The 12,085-nt window shown below is 32.2% G+C and overlaps 1 protein-coding gene across 1 annotated transcript; it reads left to right on the top strand.

The window, feature by feature from the left end:
* The first annotated feature begins 651 nt into the window (after positions 1–651).
* LOC125053386 (membrane alanyl aminopeptidase-like) lies at positions 652–11,522 on the top strand. The gene is made up of 16 exons (XM_047654735.1): positions 652–698; positions 1,883–2,103; positions 3,284–3,555; positions 3,942–4,097; positions 5,415–5,738; positions 6,233–6,416; positions 6,710–6,951; positions 7,542–7,734; positions 7,930–8,110; positions 8,469–8,566; positions 9,000–9,179; positions 9,615–9,799; positions 10,072–10,239; positions 10,445–10,588; positions 10,790–10,868; positions 11,281–11,522. The coding sequence occupies exons 1-16, from the start codon at positions 695–697 to the stop codon at positions 11,491–11,493; spliced, it is 2,844 nt and encodes a 947-aa protein (XP_047510691.1). The 5' UTR covers positions 652–694; the 3' UTR covers positions 11,494–11,522.
* Positions 11,523–12,085: the final 563 nt, after the last annotated feature.

The following is a 12,085-nucleotide window of genomic DNA, read 5'->3' as shown; positions in this document are numbered from 1 at the left end:
ATGCTCATTCTTTTTGCACTTCTATAACTACATTAACTGTATTAGGACGTAAATAGCAAGTGAGGTTTTTTGTCTCATGCACGAACACGTACATTTTTTTATTTCCGAGTTTTTTTTTTATTCCGAGGCATTTTTATTCCCTTATATTTTGGTACCAGTTAAAGGTATTTTGAGTTTTCTTATCGGTTTGATAAGTAAAGTCGTCGAACAACAATGCCAGCTTACCTTAGTGAATATAATAATATTAAATGACTCTATTGAATTAATCGTAAATTCAGAAACTATGTATGACCTATGCGTCATCGAGACTTGCCTATTTTCTATATGTCAACAAATCTTCATATATTCGGCTATACAATGCGTGTCTCGAAACCGCTGAAGATAGACCGCCAGATGGTAGCCTGCTGGCCAAAACCCTTGGATAAAAGTTACCGGCCTATAACAGAGAATCAAAATTGTGTTGTAACATTATCGTTATTCACAATTCATTAATATCACTTCAGTGATCAACCCCTTCTTAATCAAGAAAATCTCTTTAATTAATATTTCTTAAAAATTCCCAATATCAAGATAAGTACACTAGTCACAATAATAATTATCTGGTAATTATAACAGATAAGACGATTTTCTATAGATAAAGGAAATAATTTCAATTTAATGTATTAGTTAATGGTTTGATACCGGCTGGGTCACCATGGGTAAGTTTAGTTCACTCAAAAAATATATTTTCTTTTAAAATAAAGTGATAAAAATACTGAATCTGAGCTTTCAAAGTTAAATTTAATTTAATAAAAAAATAATATAAATAGAAAATATACAATCGTTTATCCTTTGCAGACTTCAATTGAAGCCATAAGAGAATTTTATAACTTAAAATATAGACTTTTCTTGATAAAGCTTGTTGCTAAGGCAGCAAAAACCAGGCTCATAAGTTTTGCTTCCACAACTACAAATTAATTTTATCATACGCCAGTGAACATGACGTTGCTACAATGAACTTTACCTGGGAGTGTCCATTTTAAAAATATGTTCTAATTACCTACTAAGATATTTGATATTATCGCGTGGTTATAAACAATTAGACCAGTGCCGATAATTTTTGAAACCCAAAAAAAATAATAGTAGGATGAAACCTATTGGAAAAGAAGGAGAATATTATAAAAATTAAAGGAAAAATAATTTACGGGCGATCTGAGGTCGGGAAGGGTAGGGGGGGCGGGGGGGAGTTTTAAGGGTAAAAAACTGTTTATCTCGATTTCCGGCAAAACTAAAAGTCCTATCGAAGAAAGTTTAATGGCAAAGTTGTAGGTAATAAAAAGATCTAAAACTTTTGTTTTCACACATTTTTCACATAACCTCAAAATTTATGTGAAAAATTCAAAAAAACAAGTTTTTGGTTTTTAATTTTTATCTTTTACAAATTTTTTTTTTTAACGAAATTTGGTGAAAACTTACCTTTCTATGTCCCAAATACGCTGTAATTTATTTGATTAAAAATATTAAAGTTAAAATTGCAAATTGTTATATCATTTGTGGGCGAATCCTATATGTCTATATCCCTAATTCAATATAAATGCTTAACACTAAATACTGCAAACAAGAATCTCGATATATTACATCTGTATCGTAATTCAAGTGGTTAAGTGACATACTTTGTAATCGTAGCTTCAGTAATAATGTATAAATATGTAGAATCCCACTTTATATCATAAACCCTAGCGTAAATTTTACACAGGGATCCAATAGATTTTTTGTATAATTTAAAACAAGCTATTACAAAGACATAGCAGAGGAAGTGGCAGTTCTTGAAACCTCACAATCGTTAAAACAAATGCAACGTGTTTCTCTTATGTCCTATTAATGAATAATAACGTCTTTATAGATCTGAAACTGCTGGTGACCATAATAGCCCTATCAGTGGGGTTGGCACATACCGAGCCTCAAGATGAACTTTATAGTTTTGAATGGATAGGATACAACACGAATTTGGATGACCCTAAATACAGACTCCTGGATAATGTTCAGCCTTTACAAATAACTGTTGATTTAGATGTATACCTAGAAGAATCTAGGTTCAACGGTATCGTGCAGCTACAAGTTCAGGTTAGTTGCCATTTCGCTGATTTGCTTTATGTCAGTTTAACATACTGTTTTTAATTTTTTTTTAAATAAATTACATTTATCGCAGATTGTAGGTAATATACGAGAATGAGACTTATTTTATTAATAAATAAATTAAAGTAATAAGGAGGAGCGAAGCTATCCCTTACATAATGATTAATTTTTTTGGTTATTGACACTACGTTGAAAAAGCAATATATTTTAAAGTTACACTAATGTGACAAGTAATTGAAACTAGCAAATGTACAAACACACACGCTAATAATCACAAAAATATTTTTTAATAATATTATATGTTTTATTAAATATACAACATATATTAACTATACAAGGCATTTCAAAAGTATGTATAATTTAATTTTTTTATAAATGAATGACTCGTGTCGTATTTAAAAAATAATACCGCCAATAAATATATCGTAGATAATAATATCATTAGTAATGACTGCTATCATGATAAAAATTAAAAATTGTAATCTAAAGATAATATGTTTAATAAGATTATGTTTACCTTATCCTTCTTATATTAGTCCATAATGAGTTCATATTTAGTACAAAATACTACAGACTACAGTAAATTTAAAAAAAAATGTTCATGAATAAAATAGCAAGTAAGCACAGCACACCTACCTTAGATAATGGTAATTATGTAAATTTTGTAATATAACATTAATTATAATATTCCTTTTACAAAAAAATATTACAACATAAAAAACTAAACACTAAGATTGTACAACTCAGCGTCGGTACTCTGTAACAGCTAATAGTGTTTGAAATCTTAACTTCTTGAGATTTTATACCGTGCGACCTTAAAGTTGCAACATCAGTGATATGGATATAGACATAAATAAAAATTGTATATAAAACGATCGGTATCGCCTCTGATTTTAAGCCAGTATTCGCTTCACTTCAGTATGCTGTATTATATAAATAAACTAGTGGACCCGTCAGACGTTCTCCTGCATGATATTTCAAGCAATTAGTAAAGCAAAGTATGAAAGTACCGACTGCAGCGCCATCTGGCGGGCTGATTTGTGAATCTAAACCATTCCCAGATCCCCTTGAACACACACAAAAAATTTCATCAAAATCGGTCCAGTCGTTTGAGAGAAGTTCAGTGACATACACACTCACAGAAGAATTATAGATGGGTCTTTTTTAGGTGCGTGAAAACTTAACGCAAATTGTGCTACACCAGAACGTTGTATCAATCGACGAAGTGTCCGTTTTGGATGCGACTGAGCGACCTGTATCTCTTCAAATACCAAATCCGTTTACAATTGATAGATATTATGAAATTGTTACCATCAACTTTGCATCTGAGATCGTGCCAGGCACGTATTTCATTACCATTAATTACAAAGGGCGTATTAACGAGAATCCTCATGATAGAGGCTTTTACAAAGGATATTACTACTACAATAACGAAAAACGGTGAGAGTTTAAACTTCATATACCGAAATTTTTCCAACCTCAAAACATTGCACTATTCTTAGAAAACCTCTTATCTTCATATCTTGTACTATTTCAAATGGATGATATTTAACGAAAACCTTATGAAATCAGTACGTAATTTTCAATTTTTTAAATTGGTGATATAAAATCTACTATTTTAACCTACAACACTCGAATCTGCAGAGATTCGAGCCACTAAGTTTAGTTTCAACTAAACGCGCGGATTGCTGGCAAATCTTTATTTTTGCTTTCAAAAATATCAGACAAGAGCAGACCTATCTTATTAATAATTAATAATCAGCGTTAGTTTGAACTTTAAACTGTCGAAATAGTTTTAGAAACTTAGTTGTTTAAATTTATTTCAGTTACTACGCAACAACGCAGTTCCAGCCTTACCATGCTAGAAAAGCGTTCCCCTGCTTTGACGAACCTCAGTTCAAATGTCCATTTACCATAACGATAACAAGAGGTGCCAATCTACGACCATCGTTCTCAAACATGGCTATTGCTAATACTAACGTGTAAGTATGAATAAACTTAAAAAAACCTACTTCATTAATTTGTGAAGGTCTAAAGGGACAAGGAAAAGGTTATTACCGAGAAATAAGTATTCGGAAAACTTCTTTATTGTTGTTAATTTTATAATCTTATTATACTATATTGATTATAGTTAGTAAGAATAATTTCAGCATAATTATATAATATAACTAGCTGACCGGGCAAACGTCGTTTTGCCATGTATACCATTTATTATAAAAAAATTGGGGTTGATGTTTTTCAGGGGTGAAAGTTAGGGGTTGAGTGTATTTTTGATGCTGTATCATAAAAAAATAGTAATTAAAAATTTTGTCTAAAAAATAAAAAATAAAATTTAGGGACCACCCCTTACATTTAGGGGGATAAAAAATAGATGTTGGCCGATTCTCATAGATACCGGATAAGCACAAAAAATTTCATCAAAATCAATCAAGCCGTTTCGGAGGAGTATGGCAACGAAAACTGTGACACGAGAATTTTATATATTAAATTTTATTCATATAAATAACATTCGAAACGTTGAGTTAAGAAAGTAGTGTAATAAATAATAATTATCTCTTAATAGTTGAAATATATTAAACGATTAGGTAAAAAAGGTTTTCAAGGTATGGATCATCGTTGACCATGCGAAGCGGGTCGCTAGTTTATTATTAGTATTATTATGTATTATATTATCTAATGTATTAAATTCTCGTGTCATAATGTTCGTTCCCATACTCTTCCGAAACGGCTCGACCGATTTTTATGAAATTTTTTATGCATATTCAGTAAGTCTGAGCATCGAGAAACCCCTAATGGACAAGGGGTGACCACCCCAATTTTTTAAAAAAAGTTTTTGATACATTTTAATTTTTTTATTATGTATAATATAATACAACAACCTAATAACCCACCTTAAATTTTCACCAGTCTACGATCAACCCTTATTTTTTATTTGTTAATAAATATGGTACTAAGTGCAAACCTTGACTGGACTGCGTGTATTTTTATTATTTATTCCTTTAACTTTGAGGATATAAATTGAAAAAAAAAAACGAAATATTTAGTTATATTTTGTACTTAGGTTTTTTATTCCGGAAAAGTGAACAGTCGCTATGGGGCATAGAAAAATGTTCCATATATATAGCTACTAAAAGGTGGGCTAAGTAAAAAAAACATATTAAGGCGAAACGATGTTCGCGGGGGCAGCTATAAATTTATATAATAATATAATTTGGATTAAGGTACTTTGTTCGCGAGCTTTTACAAACAGCCGTAATAGTTATTTTATCTTTAACCTCAATAAAACTTTTTTTTAACAGTTTACCATCCGGTAGAGTACAAGAGAGATTCTATCCTACACCTGTTGTATCATCCTACCTTGTAGCCTTCCACGTGAGTGATTTTGTTAGTACAAATTCCTCGGGTACAGTGCAGAAGCCCTTCCAAATCATCTCTCGCGAAGGACCCACTAATCAACATAGTTATGCAGCTGATGTTGGTTTCAAAATCACAGAAGTTATGGAATCGTACTTTAATATCAGCTACTATGAAATGGGCCAAGGTCGGGCAATGAAAAACGACCATATCGCATTACCCGATTTTCCATCTGGAGCTATGGAAAACTGGGGAATGGTTAACTACAGGTATGATTACATTTAAATCTTAAATTATTATAATATTATTTGAGTTTGTCTTGTATGATTAGATAATGCGGTATTTAAACCACAAATGTCACAGAATTTATAATTTTAATATGCTTTATTATCTTTAATGCATTTATATCAGATACCACTAATTTCAATCAATACATTGTTTTCGTATTGGACAGAATACTTTCTTAAGTATAAAAGCAGTACCATTAAACCAGAATAAGGTTGTAACGACATTAAAGTTAATGGCATGAAGGAATATATTACTAAAGCGGAATAACTTGTTAAATACATCATGGTTATTTGGATTTAGTGAAACTAAACATAGTTTTAATGCTCAATCCTTAAATGTCTTTGAAACAAGACATAAATATTAAACAAGATAAACGGAGGGGAGGAGCTAATGGAATTTGTACCAGCATCTTAATTTACGATATTAAATATTCCTTTATTTACACATTAAATTTAAATCTAAATTCTTCTTACAGGGAAGCCTACCTTCTATACGATCAGCAGAATACAAATGTTCTAGATAGATTATTTATTGCTACAATTATGGCTCACGAACTAGCTCACAAATGGTTTGGAAACCTTGTCACTTGCTTCTGGTGGAGCAACTTGTGGCTTAATGAATCTTTTGCTAGTTTTTTCGAATACTTCAGCGCACACGAGGTACTTATAAGTATTATATAATAATATTGATTATATAGTTGGTGTCTGTAGTTTGATATATTAAGAAATTTCAGGCAACAGTATATATCTGTTCTGATTAGGCAGAAATAACGCCCCCTTATTTATCAAATTTCATGAGTAGCAATGTTAACTAAAGTACCTGTCTCTTTTTATCATCATCAAATTGACGGAGAGACACAAGATTGCGTTTCTTTAAGCGTTCCTCTTTCGACCATTCTTATAGACCAATTTTGATTACTACTGCTCATCAGCCGCCTTTTTTTTTCTTGCAGGCAGAGCCTTGGTTGGAACTAGATGATAGATTCATTCTGAATAGGGTACAGAGTGCTCTATCAGGTGATGCAAGCGCATCTATTCAGCCAATGAACTGGTCATCCGTAGCTGACAATCCCTCAATCTCTGCTCACTTTGGTACCAGCAGTTATGCAAAAGGAGCGTCTGTATTAAGAATGTTAGAACACTTCGTGACTCCTGTCGTGTTCAGAAATGCTTTAAGATACTACTTGAAAGATAAGTAAGTTTATATTTATTATATTTAGCTTTTCCTAACCCTCTCTGCAAAGGCGAAATAGTCTGATGTGTCTGTGCCAACATACTCAAACTCAAAATATCTTTATTCATATATTCATTTGCTTCGTTTTCAAATATACGTTTTACTGCTATGCTACGACTGAGATAATCTGAGCAACAGCTATAGAGGGATTTGTATTAAATTAAACAATTTAAAAAAAAGCATTGATTAGCTTACTAGACAGTTAGCCAGAAGCGGATAGTTTAAATAAAGTTATGAAAATGAATATTGGAACTTTTACAATCTATTCGACATAAATGTATCTTTTTAAATGTTAAATTACCGGCTTGCATTGTTCGTAATTTGTCCTCCAACACGGATTGACCGATTTTTATTTTCTGAGAGAAGGTCGTGAATTATTATTTACACCCTTAAATACCCATGGCGCAGCCATATTTTTTTGACTACTTTTATTTTTATGTCCATTTATAAACCGTTCTACCACTATATAAAAGAAACGATATCAGTACTACAGTAATCTTTATATTGCAAAATAACGTTTGAGAGTTAACACAGTATGTAATCTATTTAAGCGCTTATGGCATTGGATATCCTACGGATATGTATGCAGCCTTTAGACGTGCTGTGTCTGAAGATCCTACCTTCGCAATGGCTTATCCAGGAATCGATATAGGAACAGTTTTTGATGGCTGGGTTCAAAACGCTGGCGCACCAGTTGTTGAAGTCAACGTGAACATGACATCTGGATTAGTGTCTCTCACTCAGGTATATTTTTTTCAATATGTTGATTTCTTTATTTACGTGTTCCTGTCTAGGCACTTAATAAATTCTTAATATGTCTTTGCAAAAATTTTGAATTGCATTTTCACTTCAGTTAATTCAAGTTTGTATTGGACTGACGTTGTATGGAGACTAACAACAAGTAGTTTTATCTCGCTTTTCTTAAATTCACGTTTCTAGCGTCGGTTCCAAATTTCCGGAACGCCACGAAATGACATTTGGCAAATACCTATTTCTTGGACCCATGGTGACAGCCCCAATTTCCAAAGTACCGCACCTACATACGTTTTGACTCAGAGAACCGGAAGTGTTCAAAAGCCGACAGGAACAAGCTGGGTCGTTCTTAATATCGCTCAATCTGGTAAGATTAAATGATAAGGCAATTACAACAAACTTTATAAAAACACAATACTTGAAAGTATGTGTTCCAAAATAGCACTGATCTCATGACGTTTTCCACTTTGACAAGTTTTTTTTGTTTTTTTTTAAGTAATTTTAATTAGGAGTGATGTTTTAGAAGTTTGTGAGGCATTATTTTCAAAAATTCCATGTAGCAATTAGTTGCTCAAACAACTACACAGGTTGTGGTAAATTCGAAATACTCTCTTTCAATTTATTGTCTATATGTTAGGAATCTTTAGGATTACAAATAAATAAATGAACCACGTGTGTACCAGCTCCACATAGAAATAAAACCTAAACGTTTAGTTAACTTTCAGGTTTCTACAGAGTTAATTATGACAATCAGAACTGGGGATTATTAGCAGCTCAGTTGCGAAGTAATAAAGATGTTATTCATAAATTAAGCAGATCACAGGTAACTTCGTTTACTTAATGTATACTACAAATAAATATAGTACATAGTTCAGTAGACTGTTGCTATCATTGCTATTTTATAGATTGCGCATACATTTTCCCATCGTATTAGGTTCATTTGTAAATGTACAGTATATTAGGTATACTATACTATATTATTACAAAGAACATTTTATTCTTATTTATTTGGTACAAAAACATAAAACTAAATATAGAGATATCGCATGTCAAAGATGATGGCGTCGTTTTTCAGTATTTGTTTTACATAACAAAAACTGTACCCTATATTATGGTCTAAATACATTTAAAACGCGGATGGTTAACAGTACTTTAAAGGGATTATGAATCTGGTTGTTTTGGAGCAAAGATACGATAAGAATACTGATATTGAATATTTTGTTTTCTCAAATAATTAAGTAAATATATTATTTTAGATTGTTAATGATGTTCTATTCTTTATTCGTGCTGGTCAAATATCGATTCCTGTGGCGTTCGATGTTCTCTCTTTCTTGGCGAAAGAAACAGATTACTATGTATGGAACGGCGCATTGACTCAGCTGGAATGGATTCACAGAAGACTCAAGCATTTGCCTGCAGCTTATGATGAATTTACTGTACGTAATACATAGTCTATGATGATGTATGATGAGATAAACATTTAAATACTGATTTTTTTTATGTAGCCCAATAATAATGCAGGAGTATGTTTGAGAAAACATTGTTTATTACTAAATATTATACTTATTATTATATATACTATATTACTTTGAATTCTAAATGCATACTGTAAGTATCAATTACTTTACTGGTAAAGTAATTGATATATCTTAGAATTATTTATTGTCTTAAGTTTATTCATTTAAAGGCAAGAAGATACATACACTGTTTACTAGCTAAATCTGAAAGACACACAATACATAGGCTACCTTACAAACTAGCTTAAAGAAAATTTAACAATAACACAGATAAAACTAATACTTTATCTACCTGATCTCGCAGCAAACGAAGATACGGTTTCAGCTTTCAATCTAAATTAAATATGTATACAGGCCTACCTTTTGGATCTCATCGATGAGGCTGTAAAACAGATTGGATACGCTGATGGAGCCAATGATTCAGCGTCCACAATCCAGCAGAGAATGCAGATCCTTAACTTTGCTTGCAATTTAGGTCACCAAGGCTGCATTGATGACAGTCAAGCTAAATGGAATAGCTTTAGAACACAAAACAAACCGTAAGTCAGCTTGGATTGGTGCCATGATCGAAACATAACGATAGTAATATTTGTTTATTCGATTGCTGTTCTATATAATAAGATAGGTAATGTCCTAGTGACTAGATATATTATGTGAGTAGTCGTAAGTGTTAATAGTAGTAGGAATATGTTGAATTTATTTGTTTATAGATAATGAAAAATGTATATTACAGATTCATGTTATGATACTTTATACTGTAGTAATAATGTGAAGCAATAGTACGTAAAACAACAATTTCTGGTTATTTCAGTGTGCAAATATCGTCCCGTCGTTTCGTTTACTGCGTCGGTCTACGCAATGGAAATGCTAGCGATTATCAATTCTTGTTCCAAAAATACAATACATCTGAAAATACGGCAGATATGGTCGTGATGCTTCGAACACTGGCCTGCAGTAAGGACCAGGCATCGATTGAACAGTAAGTAATCGTCTAGCGTTCTCGCACTAAATGATGTTTATTGTCATCTCCTTTCATTTATACTGACTTAGAATTATTATATTGTAAAATTATAATATTTCTTTTAAATATCAATCAATAGAGAAATTTGTCCGATAAAGAATTCATAATTTAAATATATTTATTAAATCAACTTCTCGGTTTCATGTATTTCAATTGTTTCTAGCTACCTCTACCAGACAATGCACAACGACAAAATCCGAGTACATGATAGAAACAATGCTTTCTCATTCGCCTTGCAAGGAAATAGCGAAAATCTGCAAACTGTACTCAACTTCTTATTCAAGAATTATGCTGAAATTCGGGAAACGTAAGATTTGTTACTTCGTACCTTTATTTACAGGATTGCTTAAGGTCCATTTTCCACGTTAAAGTTTATTTAAACTGAAAATAAATATTATAAATACCATGTACCTTATTAAAATTAGCCGTTTTTATCATTATTATTATTATTAAATATTCAAATATTACCTCTTCAATCTTTTCACAATATTGAAATTTTATTTTCTAGTTATGGCGGAGCTGCCCGATTATCAAACTGCATATCTGCACTTTCTGGATTCTTGACTGACTTCGAAGACATAGTTAAGGTGATTGTTTTTTTCAAAATTTATTGAAATAGAATATTTCTTGAAGTAATCACAGAGTACAAACTAATGTAATTTGTTGGTCTGCGACATTGCCATCACATTGAACTTTTTATAAACAAGAAATTATTATAATTAATTTATAGGCTGCCAGTCACACGACTATTTTAAAGACTACTCTGCAATTTTAAAGATTTACTCTAAACTCTGAGTTCAATCGTTTAAATTTCGGCTATGCAAATAGATGTTCCTATCAAGTCACGGTGGTCTACTTAGCTATGAATGAAAATTGATCCAGTACACGAATTACAAAGCCAAGACAAATGAATGTAGTTGGATTGGGTGCTTACATTGTTTGATTTCAGACCAATATTATGTTTCATTTCTCTTTAATCAAACTTTTAACTTATTTCAGTTCCAATCATGGTTGTACGAGAACCAAATCGCTATTGGTGAATCGTTCTCCACTGGCGTAAGTGTTGTCAATACAGCTGTAAACAATCTCCGATGGGGCAACAACGTAGCAGCTGAAATTTTTTCAGAGCTTCGTAGTAGAAGTTCAGCCACTGCTGTGACGACGTCGTTATTCGTCGTTATGTTGGCTTTAGCGGCTAAATTTGTATTTTAGTGAATAATTATATTTTTATTTTTAATTAATAATGTTGTTTCATTCTTCTTCAGTCACACTCTTCATTTCTGAAGATTGTGTTAGTGGCGCCGCACAAGTTTCTCACTCTCCTCCTCTTACTCCTGGGCAAGGTTTTGTGCCTGGATGATGGCAAGACCCGTTGGTAACAAACTGTGGAAAGACGATTTTTTAATTGTAACCATCTTAGTATGGACACGTTTGTTTCCTTAACTGTCCAGGGAATCCTTAGCATCCGCCTCCCACACCTGTTCTAGCTCTCCTGGTACAAGATTTTTATGGGGTTTATCAATCAATCAAATTCACAATATGTTTATTCAGTTTAGATGCGACTTAGGGCATGCTTATGAATGTCAAAATCGTTTACAAAATTCGCGAAACAACAAGACTACGACATCCGTTCGCAAAACTACCAGGAGGCCATGTTCTGAGAAGAACGGGCAACAAACTCAGCAAGTTTTACCCTCCCTCTACATTACAATTATTCAAAGGAAACTGTCTTAAACCCCAACGTCATTAAAGTTACATAAGTAAAATAAAATAAAAATCTATTTTGTGATTTACCACATTCACC

Source organism: Pieris napi, chromosome 10 (genome assembly GCF_905475465.1).
Source record: "Pieris napi chromosome 10, ilPieNapi1.2, whole genome shotgun sequence".
Lineage (NCBI taxonomy): Eukaryota > Metazoa > Arthropoda > Insecta > Lepidoptera > Pieridae > Pieris > Pieris napi.
This window is presented reverse-complemented; position numbering and strand designations above follow the sequence as displayed.